Source organism: Lissotriton vulgaris, chromosome 7 (assembly GCF_964263255.1).
Source record: "Lissotriton vulgaris chromosome 7, aLisVul1.2, whole genome shotgun sequence".
NCBI lineage: Eukaryota > Metazoa > Chordata > Amphibia > Caudata > Salamandridae > Lissotriton > Lissotriton vulgaris.
The window spans coordinates 641,831,032-641,848,106 of NC_141695.1; the positions used below are offsets into that span (position 1 = coordinate 641,831,032).

At 48.0% G+C, this 17,075-nt stretch overlaps 1 protein-coding gene across 2 annotated transcripts in view; it reads right to left on the bottom strand.

Moving 5' to 3' along the window:
* LUC7L3 (LUC7 like 3 pre-mRNA splicing factor) overlaps positions 1 to 17,075 on the bottom strand; it is a 229,806-nt gene that overhangs the window by 33,169 nt on the left and 179,562 nt on the right. For both annotated transcript variants that reach the window (XM_086930848.1, XM_086930847.1), the window contains exon 9: positions 13,202 to 13,353. In XM_086930848.1, coding sequence (XP_086786974.1) covers positions 13,202 to 13,353 — 152 coding nt within the window. The remainder of the gene's footprint in view (positions 1 to 13,201; positions 13,354 to 17,075) is intronic.

A 17,075-nucleotide genomic window follows, 5' to 3' on the forward strand; every position in this document is an offset into this window, starting at 1 on the left:
TGGAAATACGGTTGCAGCACTGTGGGATGTATCTCCCACTTGTGCATCTGATGGCTGTGCCTGCTGAGCAGATCCGCCATCTTGTTGTCCTTGCCTGGGAGGTGTTCTGCCATGAGGAACATGTTTCTTTGAATGGCCCACTTCCACATGCTCTGAGCTAGGTGTGGCAACTAAGGAGAGTGTGTCCCTCCCTGCTTCTGGATGTAGTACATGGCAGTCATGTTGTCCGTCCGGATCAGCACGAATTTGTTGCACAAATGCACTTTGAACGCCTTCATTGCCATGAAGATTGCCATCAGTTCCAGCAGGTTGATGGGCATCTTCTTTTGCTGCGTCGTCCATAGTCCCTGCACTGTGTAATGGAGCACATGCGCTCCCCAGCCCTGGAGAGATGCGTCCGTCGTCGGCACTATTTGTGGTACAGGCTCCCGGAACGGTCATCCCCTGCAAAGGTTTTGTGTGTTCCACCAATGCCGAGAGTTGTATGCACAACCTGTCACCAACACTAGGTCTTTCAACTGTCCTTGAGCCTGGTTCCACTGCCGTGCTAAGCCCTCCTGAAGAGGACGGATGTGTAGTCTTGCGTGAGGGACTATGAAGATGCAGGAGGCCATCATACCTATCACCTGCATAAACACCCGCGCTGGGAGCGAGTGTTGGGGCCAATTTCTGAATCAGCAATTGCATGCTGTTGATTCTCACTGAGTTTGGCTTTGTTTTTGCTGCCAGAGTGTCTATTGTCGCTCCTAGGTACTGTTGTACATGTGCGGGTTGAAGATGAGACTTTGGATAATTCAGTGAAAAACCTAGACTGTGTAGGAGGTGAATTGTGCGGGATATGTGGCTGGCACATTGCTGGGCTGACTTTGCTTGGATAAGCCAGTCGGCCAGATAAGGATAGACATGAATGTGTTGTCTCCGAAGGTGAGCAGCTACTGTCGCCAAGCACTTGGTAAACACTCTGGGGGCTGTTGTGACCCCGAAAGGCAGGACCTTGAACTGGTAATGCTGGTTTTGTATGGTGAAGCTGAGATATTTCCTGTGTCCCAGGTGTATCAGAATGTGGAAATATGCGTCCTTCAGGTCTAGTGTTGCTAGGAAATCTCCCTGACTGAGCAGTGATAGAATTTGCTGCAAAGTGAGCATGTGAACATTTTCTGACAAGATGTATTGGTTTAGGGGTCTGAGGTCTAGTATGGGCCCGAGAGACCTGTCCTTTTTTGGAATTAAGAAGTACAGCGAGTACACCCCTGTAGCCTGTTCTAAAGGCACGAGTTCTATGGCCCCTTTTTGCAGCATGCAGATGACCTCTTGCTGCAATAATTGCATGTGCTCTGCGGACATAGGACGGTGTCTTGGGGGTATGTTGGGTGGAGTGGAGGTTAATTCTAGACAATAGCCATATTGGATAAGTTGTCTCACCCACCTGTCTGTGGTAATGCCTTCCCAGACTGGCAGGAACTGCTGAAGTCTTCCCCCGACCGGTGTTACATGGTCTGGGGGCAGTGACAAGACGCCACTGTTTAGTATTGGCGGAGGATCTGGCGTTATTATTTCCTCGTCCTCTGCCTTTGCTGCTGTTGCCACGGTATCCATCCCTATTGTTCTTGTTATAGGTGGTCTGTGTGCCTCCTTTGTTGTATTGGGCTTGCTGTGATGCTTGACCTCTAGAGGTTCCCCTGTTACCGGAGCGACGAAAGGTACCTCCCCTGAACTGTTGTGACTGCAAAGCTCCCATGGATTTGGCTGTCTCAGTGTCTTTCTTTATTTTCTCTAGGATTGTGTCCACATCAGGACCAAATAAATAATCAGGGTTAACAGGCTGATTTAGTAATGTGGTTTGAATCTCAGGCTTGAATCCAGAGATGCGTAACTAGGCATGCCTTCTGAACATCACACTTGTATTGATGGCCCTAGCTGCTGTGTCTGCTGCATCTAGCGCACATTTAATGGAAGCATTTGATATCAGTTTCCCCTCCTGTATCATCATTTCTGCTCCCTTCCTTATAAGCATCAGGCAAGTGTTGTAGCAGTTGCTCCAATGTGTATCGTAATGAGCCCTACCATATCTGGCTAATAGGGCCTGTGTCTTTGAAATTCTCCAAATATTCGGTGCTTGAGCCGCTACTCGTTTTCCAGAAGCTTCCAAGATTTTGGATTCTTTGTCCGGAGGAGGAGCATCACCACTTGTTTGAGTTCGCTCTCTTACGAGCTTTTGACACTACTAAGGAGTCCAATGGCAGCTGGCCCTTGATATACGTAGGGTCTACAGGTGCAGCCCGGTATTTCCTGTCAATTCTTGGGTTCACAACCCTTGCTCTCGTGGTTTCCTTGAAAATGTCACCAGCGTGTTTAAGGACACCCTTCAGCATTGGCAATGTTTTTACTGATCTTTCTGAAGTTGAGAAAGTGTCAAACAAAAAGTCTTCCTCTATTGGGACAGCATGCATTTCTACATCATGATTATGTGCTGCCCTTTTAATTAACGCGTTAAACGCAGCTGTATCTTCAGTTGGCGAGGTTTTGACCGTGTAGGATTGAGTGTCAGGCGTGGTGTGTGGCTCAACTGGGTCAACAGGGTCAGTCCAGGGTTGAGACTCCTCTTGATCGGTGTCAATAGGATAATTAAATTCCTCCTCATTGTAGCCTCCCCCTACATCCTCATTAGTACGTGTGGGTGAATATGTATATTCTTGTCCATAGGACTCCACAGGCTCAAAAAGAACAGGTGAGGTGGAAGAGTCCCTTTTCTTTTTGAGTGGGATCTTGTATGACTCCATAGGATTTTCTGGAATGATCTTTCTTTTATAAATAGTGAGTCTGCCAGAATCTGAGTCGATGAACAGTGTCGACTGGTTATCATAGGAGGGCGCTTGGAACACAATGTCCTCTTCTATGGGCTGAGTCCTTTTTACTATTGCCACCTTTTTGGTCATTTTGATGCTTTGTTTTGGCTCGAACGCCTTAGGTCGTGCGGTCGGGGGCAGTCCGAATTTAATCGATGGCTTAAGCATCGGAGACGGACTGACCACCTTCGAGGGTGGCGCTGTCTTCGATTCGACCGACTTAATATTGTCACCAGTTTGTTTCTGGCCTAGCGTCGACTCGAGCTCTTGGTGCGCAGCAGGCACGCTCTTTTGCTTCGACTCGACGTGCTCTTTCGAGCTGATCTTGGTCTTCGACTCGATGGTCTTGACTACCAGTGGTTTGGGGGCTGGAAGCTTCGGATCAAGAGCCTTCTGAGACTTGAGTCCCTTGTTAGTGTCGCCATCTTTTGACGTCGACGGCGTCAGTCAGACATGCTTGACCTAAGTCACAGGCTTCGGCGTCCAGATCTTCGGGCCGACACCCTTTTGTGACCCCGAAGGGTCGATGACACTCTATTTTTATTGGATCCGATGAATCCGAAATAGTCGATCCGAGGACTGTCTTTAGCAGTTTAGGTTTCGATTGTGATTCTGTTGGTTTCCGTTTCGATTTCACCATCGACTGTGGTTGATCGACCGATGGCTCCTTAGATATATTCTTAGCTGGGCCTTGACACAGGCTATAGAATGTTGTTTAAGATCTTGGCTAAGGCCTTGCGGCGATGCCTCGACCTGAGCCTTCGAAAGTTCAGTGTCATCATCGGCCCCCGCAACTGCGGTTGGGCTTTGCTCATCGCTAGAGTCGTCATCGACGGTAACGATGGCATGTGCGTCGTCCCCTACCTCGACGACGTCTTCATCATTGACGTAGTCTTCTTCTTCGTCTTCATCATAGTTAGAGTTCTGCTCCGAAGCAGGATCAGACTGTTGTTCAGGATCCTCCTCATCAACGCCCTCGTCGTCTTCAGCCTCGAAGATGTTCTCTGGGTCGGGCGCTGTTCTCTGCGCCGATGGTCTCGCGGCGCGTCGAAGCCTAAGCGTCTTCTTTGACCTGAACCGAGAACAGGCCATGCAGCTGGCCTCGTCGTGGTCTGGAGATAGGCATTTATTGCACACCCGGTGCACATCGATGTGAGGGTATTTAGAGTTGCAGACGGGGCATCGTTTGAACGGGCTCCTTTCCATCGTCGATCGTTGATGGGGCCTCTGGTGTCGAAAAAGCCACGCGGCATTCGACGTCCAGCTCGAAGAGCTGGAACAAGTACGCGGCACCGAACGAAAAGACAATACAGATGCCCCAAAGGCCTTTTGAAAAAGTTTTTTTTATCGATTCCGAACTTGAGTTAAGAAAGTACATCCGAACCCAATGGCGGAAAAAACAATCTGAGGATGGAGAGGATGCCCATGCGCAATGTAGTCCAGGGGAGGAGCCACCTATCTCGTGATACTTTGAAGACTCTTTCAGGACAACAATGTGCAATCATCCAGACCCAACACTAGGCGGCGATCTATGCACAGATATGAATTCAGCAGCCCACATGCCTCGAACATAAATAAATTGGGGGCGTGGCTATGAGCTTCAAAATGGCGGTCGTACCTTAGGTGTGCTCTGGACCTCTCAGTCATCTGCTCTGCCATCCACTGCCATTGGGATAGTCTGATAACCTGTACCACATATCTTGCTGCCTGGGGCCCTCCGGAGCTCCGTATGGGGCGCTTGGCGCCGACTTGGGACCGTGTGGGCTGCCCTGGTCTCTTGGACACACTGCACGCCATTCCTCAAGATGGCGGCGGCCGCCGCAGTGAACACATCGCCACTTGGCTGAACGTGGGGGCTTCCCTCCGTGTCGCAGGCCCTGGCTGAGCTCCTCTCAAGAAGGACCTGGCCGCCCTGAGTTCCCACGCGCTGGGTTGCACGGAGCGACAGCGGCGGCATCAGCTGCAGACTGAGTGGTGGAGTATTGGTAGCATCTGGCGACTGGCAGCGCCCTCGGCTTGTCTGTTCCCCTGTGCCCGCTTGCTGTGACCCTTTTGGACCAGTGTGAGGGAGACCGTGAGCGATAGTGCCTCTTCTGCTGCCCCCGAGGCCTAGCCTGACCTTGCCGGCACTGCGGACCCACTGGGGGAAAAGATTCATGGTTCCTTCCTTCTGTTGTTGCTGTGTGCGGCTGGGGGTGAGGCACCACCCCCTGCTGTCCCCAGAGGCCCGGACTGACGACGTAGGCATTGCGGGCCCCATCGCTGGCACGGCCCGCTGAGGCGGGGTCCCTGGTCGGATCTGGGCTTGATTTGGCATAGCTGGTGCCGTGGGCTTCCGCCAGACTTGGGGACTGTAAGAAGCAGTATGTCATCATTGCCCCGACCGCCATCAGCGCCGTGGGCTCCCGCCTGCCGTGCGAGTTGCTGGAGCGGTGATCTCGAGTTGCCCTGGCGGTGATCTCGAGTTGCCCTGGCGAAGATCACGCGTTGTGGCCTGCTGGGCGGCCTGCTGAGGACAGCCTCCCTAGTAACCCTCTGGGCCTTTGGCCCTTCTTCAGCTTTGAGGCCTACCGGGAGTGGAGAACTTCCGACATCTGCGTGGAAGTGGCCTGCACCCATCCTGATCAGCCCTGCTGAGCTCTGGGCCCTAGCCACTGCTGTGGGCACCGGTGGCTGCCGGTTGGTGGTCTACGACGGGCGGAGTGTCCCTGCGAACTGGCCTGAAAGTAAGGATTGGGGGTGCAGAGGCATTTGAGCTGGGGTGAGGATTCGGCCGTCGATCGGGCAGCAGGCAGGGTCGGGGGGGCCCTTGGATAGCACGGCTCCCCCCACCACCGACACACCTCCTACGACCTGGCCATACTGAGTTACGGACAACACCTCAATATAGGAGTGCTTCTGCTTCAGGAGACGCACCTGATGGGGAATCACTGTTCCTTCCTAACGCGTTAGGCTACAATTGGGTTTGGCATTCGGGCTTCGCTCAATAATCAATCAATCAAGGAATTTGTATAGCGCGATACTCACCCGGAGGGTCTCAAGGCGCTTGGGGGGAGAGGGGTCCGCTACTGCTCGAACTGCCAGGTCTTGAGTTGTCTCCTGAAGGCGATGTGGTCTTGGGTACGACGGAGGTGGATGGGGAGGGAGTTCCAAGTCTTGGCTGCCAGGTAGGAGAAGGATCTTCCTCCCATGGTGGCTCTTCGAATGCGTGGAACTGCGGCGAGGGTGTGGCTGGTCAATCGTAGTTGGCGGGTGGGAGTGTAGAAGGTCAGGCGGTTATTGAGGTACCTGGGGCCAAGGTCGTGGAGGGCCTTGTGTGCGTGGGTGAGGAGACGTACCGTGATCCTCTTGCTGACGGGGAGCCAATGCAGGTCTCTCAGGTGTCCGGAGATGTGGCTATGTCGGGGGATCTCCAGGATGAGTCGTGCGGAGGCGTTCTGGATGCGTTGGGAGTCTTTTCTGTAGTTTGTCTGTGGTTCCGGTGTAGAGGGTGTTTCCGTAGGCCAGTCGGCTGGTGACGAGTGCTTGAGTGACCGTCTTCCTGGTTTCGGTGGGGATCCATCGGAAGATCTTTCGGAGCATGCGTAGGATGTTGAAACACGATGATGAGACGGCGTTGACTTGTCTGGTCATCGAGAGGGAGGAGTCCAGGATGAAGCCCAGGTTGCGTGCATGGTCCGTTGGTTTGGGTGCGCTGCCTAGGGCCGGGGGCCACCAGGAGTCGTCCCATGCCGAGGGTGATGATCCAAGGATGAGGACTTCCGTCTTGTCTGGAGTTCAGTTTCAGGCGGCTGTTCTTCATCCACTCGGCTACTTCTTTCATCCCTTCGTGTAGGTTGGTTCTGGCGGTGGCAGGGTCGTTGATGAGGGGGTTCTTGTGGCATTGCCATAATATTGAAACGCACCCTGACCTTTGTACTTACACAAGTTATTTATGGCCCGTGGGCACGTTCGTGATTATTGGCGGTATACTGGGGGGCACTCCCCTTAACCTTGTGTGCTTGTACTCACTCCCCTCGATGCTCGTCACAACTCAAACAATCCACTGCTCTGCTGGTCACCCTCCCCCTGGTGTCCACTGTTATTGGGGGCAACTTTAACGCCCGCTTCTCGACACAACAGGCCCTCCATCTACTTCCAAGCTGGCGCAAGCGAAAAACACTAACAAATTGGGCTAAATCCCTGGGCCTTTTGCAATGCATGGTGAATCTGGTACCCACATGCAGTTCACGCACACCACTCGCAGGCACGCATAGATGCAATTTTCATTCTGTCTATGGACTGCACCACCATCCAAGACATCCAAATACTCCAGTGAGGTATCTCTGACCATTCCCCGCTGCTCCTCAGTACAGGGACTCCGCCCCATTGCTCACGCCCAGTGTGGCGGTTGAACGCTTGGTTCCTTCAGGACAAGGAATTCAAGAAGGTGGTGGGATCAGAACTGAAGCAGTTCTTCGCCACCAACGTGGGGTCTGTTTATTCCCCGGGTACCTTGTGGGAGGCGTGCAAGGCCACTATTCGTGGATATGCCAAAGGCCACATCCAACATCAGCGGCAGGTCCAACCGCTGCAAATCACCTCACTGGGGGCGCAAGCCCTGCGCCTTGAGCAATCCCCCTCTACTGATGGCAACGCAGCTCACGAGAGGCGCCTCACGAGCATTCGAGCTAAAATCAAGCAGCTCTCGTTGGAGGCCGCCAAGCTCCTGTGGAGATCTTCAGTGGCCAGAGTTTATGGCTGGGGTGATAAAAACGAAGAAAAAACAAAGGTGATGATGGACGGAGCGTTGACAATACAAACACTCACCTCCAGTCAACTGATCTGGGTTTAATCCATCACCGTTCTTTAGTTCACTCCGCCACCCTAGTTCAGACATGGCCATATGCAAATCAGTCTGACCATGTGCCTCATGGGAACAGTACAGCCCGAACTGCCAAGCCATGTCTTCCCTGGACCAGAATCAACCTTCCCAGGACTGGTTTCTGGCATTACAGCCGTCTTCAGCCGGGCTTGCTTGAATCCAGTGGCAAAGTGAGCAAGGGACTCACGTCTGAGCATACCCTGCCAACTTAGGGCGAACAATGAAAAACCAAAGGTGATGATGGACGGAGCATTGTCAATACAAACACTCACCCCCAGTCAACTGATCTGGGTTTAATCCATCACCGTTCTTTAGCTCACTCGCCACCCCAGTTCAGACATGGCCATATGCAAATCAGTCTGACCAGGTGCCTTGGTAGCAGACGAGATTAAGCAACCGCATCTCCCCCTTCACTCCTTCAAAAGGGCTAAAAATATACGAGATATGGTGGTCCATTCCTACCTGGAACCAGTGAGTCAACCAACTCTTACAACCTTATGGAATCTGCCTCCCTTGGTTGGACATTACAGATGCGGCACATGTACTGCATGTGACACCACCATTCAGACCAAGACTTTTGCCCATGGTGGACGGGTTTACACCTTAAAACATCACACAAACTGCAACTCGACTAGTGTGATTTACATTGTACAATGTCCATGCAATCATGTATATGTTGGGCAAACCCAACAGAAAATCAAATCCCGCATCTCTTCCCATTGCAGTAGACTGCGATGTAAGGTGTTAGGTGCGCCTTTGGTAGAACACTGGCAAAAGGCAGGACATATGGTGTCTGACTTGAGATGGTTGGTCATTGAAAAAGTATCCCTAGGGAGAAGAGGGGGTAATTTACCGAAAGTTCTCAATACACGTGAATCCAAATGGATGTCTCTTTTAGACTCGATAAAAAATGGGCTCAATGAACAAGACAGTAGCCTGGCACAATTGACAGCACTTGGTTGATGTATCTGATTATTGCTGATGTGTTTTGTTTAACCTTTCATGTGTTATTCATGAGTTTTGCTTAACGCACCATGGGTTTCTGAGTTTACTCATCTACATTTTCTTTTGACAATATCCAAGAGTAGACCAGGTAGTGTACCTGACCACACTAATCATACTCGAATATACTCGTCTACACGCTCATGTTGGAGAAGTGCACGAGTTGTTCTATACGGACTTGAGGGAAACTTTTGTTATGCATGTCATCACATTAAATGTACCTGATGTCGCTCGTCTACACTCTCATGTTAGAGAAGTGCACAAGCTGTATTATGGGACTTATTTGTACTTTTTCTAATAATGAAATATATTAGACACTATGCCAACCACCATTCTAATTCAGACATATTATTCTGTATCAATGTATTGCAACAACTACTCGTGTACAACCTCCTGTGAGAGAGTTGCTCGAGCTGAGTAACATTCTAAGATTGTAATATACCTAACCGGTAAATCATTGTTTTTATTAACAATTCTAATCTCCTTGATTTTGATGCATATACCATGCTTCCGAGCACTAGTTGCTTTCGCTCAGTGCCGTTTCACTGTAATTATCCAGTAACTCTTCTATGTCCTTAACGTTAGTCAAGTACTGACCCCGCCCCCAACTCCGCGTAGCAGCCTTGCGGAGTCCGCAGAGACGAGCGTCTGACTGCAGCGGCCCCTTCGAGTGCCTGTAAGTAGTAGTGCATTCCTCCTCCCCGAGCAACCGCGTCTTTTGCCAAACTCAAATTAGAGACCCCGCAATTCCTCCTTGACTGGTGGTTTCCTTCTCTTGTAGGATTTAATTACCGCGGAGGGTGTCAAGTATTGATTCCGCTCTAACTCCGCGAAGCCGCCCTGCGGATTCAATCATCACGGTGGCTTACGGAACAGCTGTTCCACCTTGCCTCGCGTTATTTTCGGGCTGGTGTTACACGAAGCGACTTTATCCACATAGCACTCCGCCACTAAACATAAGGAAAGATCGGCTCATTTCAAAGGTATGTCACGGAGCCCCGGTGCCCTCTATTAGGTTGGTATCTTCTTCTAGTTTGTTACCAACATGGTCTTTATTGTATCCTTACAGTGACTTATAGCGTTGCAGAGTTATACCAGAACTACGTCCGATGTGCAAAGACTATCAGCGTTCCTTACCTCTGCGTGTCTAATGTAAGTTACGAGGTGATCTACACGCCACTATGTTGGCTTCTATTACGAATATCTCCCGACTAAATCAGTCTTACACTTTTCCCAACCCACAGCCGGTGTACACTAACGGCAGCCTGTTCCTTTGGGATATCAACAACTGGGACTGTTACCCATAATACTCTCACCATTTGGCTGATTGTTTAAAGCTGATGTAAGTTGAATCCCGATGCTAAATCTAGTATGTATTATTGCATGACAGAATATTTTTCAGAACGTTGCTTTTATCCCACATTGGTTACTTCTCCTCTGTTGTCACGATTTAATATCGCTGAGTTTGACCACGACCTCTGGTTTGGTCTCACTCAATTCCCACGTTCAGAGGCCCGTTCGGGCCCGGACTCCATGGTAAATCAGAGTTATTGTACTGCGTCAAATAGGATGACGATTATCAGGTCTTACAAATATATTAGTCTGACCTCTGGTTTTAATTTTCACAGATAGGACCGCCCCACCCAATTCCTGCTTCCCCCCCCTTCCTGAACATGTCCTGATGAAGACCCCATTAAAGGATCCAACGCAACCTACGGCTAGGGGTCGAAACGTCGACGGCTCTTCTTTTTCACTTGGGACCTCCGGCACATGCCCCTGATTGCTCTGAACTATGTATGTGACCGTTGAATGTCCCCAGTTTAACAGTGTTTCAATGGATGCCTTAATTGTTTAGGCTTTTCGTATTTGATTTGTTTCAATTCTCATTTAAAGACTGTTATAATTCGCCTTCTTTTTGACTGTGTTTATTCTCCTTTGACTTTACACCGCCCTGAGCACACTCTTCCCTTCCCTTTCTCTCCTTCCCCAACTGGGGCTATTTATTTATTAAATGTGAATGCTTTTTCATAATGATTGAAATCTGGTATTGTTAAATAAAGGACAATACCTGTTACAAGTACTTTTGATTAATGGTTTTTGATTAATGTTTGGTTTATTCATAAATTGTGTCAGCCTGAGTTGTACACAACACGTTCTCCTTGCGGGGACCCCTTTCTTACACTTACCACATAGCGCCCAGGTCCCCGCGACTGCATAGGTTCAACCCCCCTTTTTGTAACGTCATGGGAACAGTACAGCCCGAACTGCCAAGCCAGGCCTTCCCTGGACCGGAATCAAGCTTCCCAGGACTGGTTTCTGGCATTACAGCAGTCTTCCGCCGGGCTTGCTTGAATCCATTGGCAAAGTGAGCAAGAGACTCACGTCTGAGCATACCCTGCATGAACTGCATGAACTGGGGTGGCTGAGTGAGCTAAAGAATGGTGATGGATTAAACCCAGATCAGTTGACTGGGGGTGAGTGTTTGATTTGCTCAAACGCTCCGTCCATCATCCCCTTTTGTATCGCTATCGGGGTGATAAAAACAGCACAATCCTGCATAGGCTCGCCCCATATCCCAGAGCGAACCGCATTATCCCAGAAGTGCTGGATCAAGAGGGGTCAACACAACGGTCCCCGGTGGCTATGGCCGGCGCCTTTGCCGCCTTCTACCGTCACCTTTATGCCAAACGAACCCAGGTATGGTCGCTCGGCGAGCTTATGGACGCCGGAGGTGCCCACCTCCCTCGGCTGGATTCTACTGCTTAAGCTGATCTTGACCACCCAATCTCCCACGACGAGACTAATGAGGCTATTGCTTACACCTCGTTGGGTAAGACTCCTGGCCCTAGATGGTCACCACTTCCGCTAAGCTCCGCTTGATCCAATTACACTATTTGCATAAGGTCTACTTAACCACGAAGCGCCTACATAGAGCTGGCTTCTCCCCATCCGCCTCGTGTGCAAGATGTGGTCAAGATGTGGTCAAGATCCGGCGACTTCTTCCACATGGTGTGGGCGTGTACCCAACTATCTCAGTTCTGGGGTGAGATCTAAAGTGAACTGACTGAGGTCCTTTGGTGGTAGGTTCCTCACGATCCACGCCACTCCCTTCTCGGGATTACAGATGGACTAGACGGATCCAGAAACGAGAAATTACTTCACAGCCATGGTTGTGGCCAAGCGGGACACAGCCGCCTCCTGGAAGCTTCCCACAGCACCAGGTTCTGAGAAATGGCGAAGGGGGTGTGGGGCAAATGGCTGGGTGCCGTGGTGTAGCCTGAACTCTATACATGATGTTTGTATTTAATGCTGCAAGGTGGGGTTTAAAAACGATGTCTTTGCTCTGCTAAGTGTCTTGTGTCACTATTGGTGTATTCCAATATCGTATTGCTGGTGCTTGTTCTTTGTAAAAACAATACAATTGTTTATCAAAATAAAAAATAAAAAACATTAACACTGCAAATATATCACTTGATAAATAAATCATAAGAATCGGTGCAAATCAGGGTAGATATGGGAAGATACACATCCTATTAAAAGAGAAATTGATGCAAAATAAGAAAAATCTTTGCTCATTTTTAGGCTAGTATAATCATAATTGCCTGCACATACATTATGAGCCAAATGACGCCGACCTATAACCCTCTCCTGGACAATACAAAAGAAGAATTCATTAAGTCTGTAATAGTATTTAGCACATGTGAAATTCAGTTAACAAGACACTTAAACCACTGTTTTGTAAATGTTTCTGCCCATGGACATTTTTGTGTATCTGCTGTGCTACTTTTAAAAAGGATAATGTAGAACAAATAGCACACTTGGTAGGTACGAGAGTCTGATAAACAAAGGATACAAAAACATGTAAAGATAAATGGCAAAAAGTACAACTATAAATGAGGAGGTTTGTGGAAAGAAAATATATTACCAGTAACTGGCTGATGAATATACAACGTAATTAAGTACGGAGGTTTAACAATAAATATATGATTGTACAAAAATATCTGATTACTTCAAGTCCGCGAGATTTCACCAGAATTTCTGTAATTTATGCACCTATTCATCGATTTATGCACGATTTCTTTTCTTACAAGTGTATAATCTTGTATTAGACTTCATCAACTAGTCACCCTTTTATAAAGTTGTTCATAACGGAGTATAGAGCAAAAAGTAAATCTGTCTTGCCTTTTTCTTTTTTATCTGCATTCCACTTCAGGAAAAGCTTCATAAAGTCTGCAATAACCGATACAGCATGTAATTGTGCTAATCACAACAGATGTGCAAACACCAGAGAAACAAGGCTACACCCGTGCAAACAATGTGCTGAAATCAGTTTTTGAAAAGGCGCACCATATACATAATAAAGGCAGGCTAGCAACAACGAAAGTCTGCAGAATGTAGACACTGGCAATCACACAATGCCTTGCAGGAAACTGCACATTTTATGTTAGCTTAATGCTACTTCAAGATTAGAAAAATGAAGTGCACCAACCTCGTTCTTTTGATTTTCTCTCTTGATCCCGCTCTCTACTTTTGCTCCTGTGCTTGGTACTTCTGTGATCCCGACTTTTAGATCTTCTGTCCCGACTACGAGACCTATGTTTTCTCTCTCCTCTATCATGACTTCTTTGACTATCTCTGCTTCTAAAAACAAAAGTGGAGATGATACAGGGTACATATATAAAACACATGTTTACTATGTCGTCATGAACTTAAAGTATTACCTTATGTTACCTTGTATATTTGTATATACAAATATATAATATATACATACACACACACACACACACACACACACTACATGTGTGTATCTCTTACTGCTTGAGTACAAGGCACATTCGTTCACCTCACTTTGTTCATTACGGATGGCTAATACTAACTGTTTTTGTACGATGTATTATAAAATGCAGACAAAACTTTTTGAGTGCAGGATTCATCGCTTTGTATTAGGCACCACTGTACCTGCTATATAACTCAAACCCCAGGGCCCAAGTGATCTTCGGGTAACCCTTGTGTTACAAAACAATTTGAAGATTAGCTACACAACCATAACTCTCTCTATGCAACGCGTATGACATCGCCCCTCACATCACATACAACTTTCTTCAGTAAGGGTTCCTTCTTAGATCCATAACCCTAAGAATTATTCTGTGCTCTAGGCTGGACCTTGAAAGCAAAAAAAAATAAAGGAAGACCATCAACTAATTGAACCAGTGCCTGTCGGTAAGATTTATCTACAGAGAATTGGGCTTACTTCTGAAGAACTGATCCACCCTCACTTTTCTGTTTTACCTCAGTTCTTGTTACCCCGACTTGACAGATCACAACTTTGGAACAACCCTGTATTTCCTCAAGTTTTTGAGGGGACATTTTTTTTTTATCTCACAGATTTATTTTCGACATCTTTTGCCTACTGCTCTTTTTTTCTGATTTTAGCTTGATCTCTAGCGTTCTCTCTGAGGAAATGCAACCAGTGGGAAGAGAAAATGTCTAAATAACATAGGCACTCCAAAGTGCTAGTATTGCCAGCCCCATGACTATGATATTTTCACCTGTGGACATTGCATTATATCTGGGAAGGACAGTTGAAGCTATTTTCCCGTCAACGTTGTTAGAACCCCATTTATTGTCAGTACAGCCTGGAAGAGGAGCTGTTAATGGTGAATGCTGAGGTCATTTAATTTGCTAATCATATTGATGAACGACCATGTTTGTACTGTATTCCTTAAAACGGTCAATTAAAAGATTTCTACAAACAAAATATTTAAACCCTGGAGCCTGTGAAATTTTAGCGTGACCAGGCCTTTAATGTCTGACTTTAGACCTAGGAGAGATTCACTTGTGAAGTACATGACTAGGTGGAAACATGCTCCTTCCACCATCTCTACAGGACTGGCGGCCATGCGAGGTGCCTGTTCAGGCTTACACTCACTGAACTTTGGTGCCTATAAAACCTGAATCCAATCCAGCAAAGTCCAGCTCAGCTTCTATAATGCTACCTTAAGACAGGGAACCTGTGCAATACACCAAGTAGGTGCCGGAATTCAGACAGGGAATACTTCCTCCTCACTCATTCCTAGGGAGATAATGGAGATGACAGACGAGTATGAGTATGTAGGTGCAGATGTTGATAACTGGCAATATTTCAAGGGGGATCCACAGGAGAATCCTTTTACTTGCAAAATGGGCCACCTAATGATGCCTTCTCCCTTTCTGATCATATGTGCAGTAAAGGAGTCTGGTATCCCTATGCAGGACGACCAGCACCAGTCGTGTTTGATATTTGAGTATTTGGAGTGGCTGATGTCATTACTGGCCTTTGTCCCCTACCTCATTGTCTTCTCTGCCAGGTTGTCTTCCGAGCCTACCCCAACACCCCCCCCCCCCCCCCCCCCCCCACTCCACCACTCCCATTGCCCACTGCTATCACAAGTTGGCTGCTGGTATTTTCCACTGTTTATCTATGCCGGGTGTTCCCAACAGACTTCATGTAACCCCAGAATTAAATGCCTTGTTTGACCCTGCCACTTTCTTTTACACCCTCTTCACGTTGTTTCCCCATGTGGCCTTTTCTTCCTGCAGAATACAGTAATTAATGTGTTATCTCGTAATCAAAGGTGGTCACTTTGGATCACACAGGGGCATGTAAATTCGCAAACGTTCTGGCTGACATCATGGTCAGAGCTCAGCTAGAAGTAGGAGCACTGACCTCCTAAACGTGCTATGCAAAAATGGCTATGGCTCAGAGCAGCAACTCCTATTAGTCGCTGCAGACGAGCTGAATACACCAACTCGTAGTAAATCTCCTTAATCGTGTTGCTTTGCACATATTGAGTTATGAGTGCATGTGAATCTTGAATTACGAACGTAATAAACATGCAGAAGAGAGACCTAATTAAGAGTTCAGACATTTGTAAGTACTTTACGGTCAGCAGTGGCGAAAACTATTATCATGAAACCTAATTTACAACATGTGTTGGAAGCTCAAGCCACTGAAGAATCGTTCAAAAATAATCTTTATTAGAACAATAAAAGGGGAGCCTGGTTATCCTGACGTGTTAAAACGTAATCGTCGTGTATCAAGAGGGAGAGAGAGGACCAGATAGCTAGTCCGTATCCCCAATTTATATAGAGTTTAATCAAAAAGAGACTAGCTAAGTCTGGGAGGGGGTTTAACAAGATTTTAGTTTAAAATCTAAGTGACTCAGTCTTGTTTTGTCAAGGGGTTGTGGCACCTGGTAGGTGTGCTCATGAAGCCCTCACCCACCAACCTAGTTGGTGGCATGCTTCATCATCGGGCCCACCCAGTGACACCTAGCGTGTCCCGGGTGTGCTACGACGCCTGGTTACAGCGGAGCAGGTATGTCGCTGTGTGTGCGGTGAAGGGTGTTTAGAATGTGAATTAAAACGGCTTGGCGGGGATCCCAGTACCCGAAGGTTGAAAGAACTTTAATGCCTGGGCCTCCGTCAGCGGTTAAAAATAAGGCTGAGGGACGTTAGAGGCGAGTTACGACCTCCCACGTCCTTTGGTGGGTCAACATGTTTCAGCCAGTGCCTTATGAATATGCTGGCTTTCTTCAGGACAGATAAAAGGTGTGTGCAATTAAAACTAGTGGGTGTGTGATACAGACTATGTGTCTACACGCCCTAAAGTGTATCTATGTGTGAGAGGGGGATTCCCTTCTCAAGAACACATGTACATATAACATGTAAGGACAAGGACAAAACATACAGGAAAAGAAAGAGTCACTGAAAGGTATTACATAAATACTCATGACAGCCAACTTAATAGCGTGGGGGGTGCAGGCTATAAGCGGCTAAGGTGTAATGGTACTGGTGGTACCATTATGGTGAGAATCGCACTAGAACATCGTAGGTGGGGTGGCTAAAACAGCGGTATTCACAACAGTAGTGAAAGAAGTGGTAATAAGTAAAGAAAGCGCAAGGAATTTCTTACGCTAGTTTTAAGGAGTTTTTCTTCAAGGTTATTGAAGTGGCAAGGGGTTGGTCCTATGAGGAAGAAAAAGGTATGTCCACTGAGGTTAGGAGACCTGTAGGGAGAAAAGAGTGGTAGCGCTTACCCATAGTAGAGGTGGTTGTTCGTCATACTCACAGGATTTCTGGCCAGAGCCTGCTTTGGACCTGTAGTGCCTCCTTCGCAGAACCGGTGAGTAATGGCCAGTGCTGCTGGGTTTTATACTGTGGTTGATTGGCTAATAGTGCGCACCTGTGAGGCAGTAGGAATGGTAGATAGACTCGAGCTGCCGAGTCATGATAATGCCCAGGTGCGTGAGAGGTGCTAGCGGGACTGCGCGCATGCTCGCAGAGTGGTGGCTAAGGCCGGCGCATACACGGCGGGACTGGCA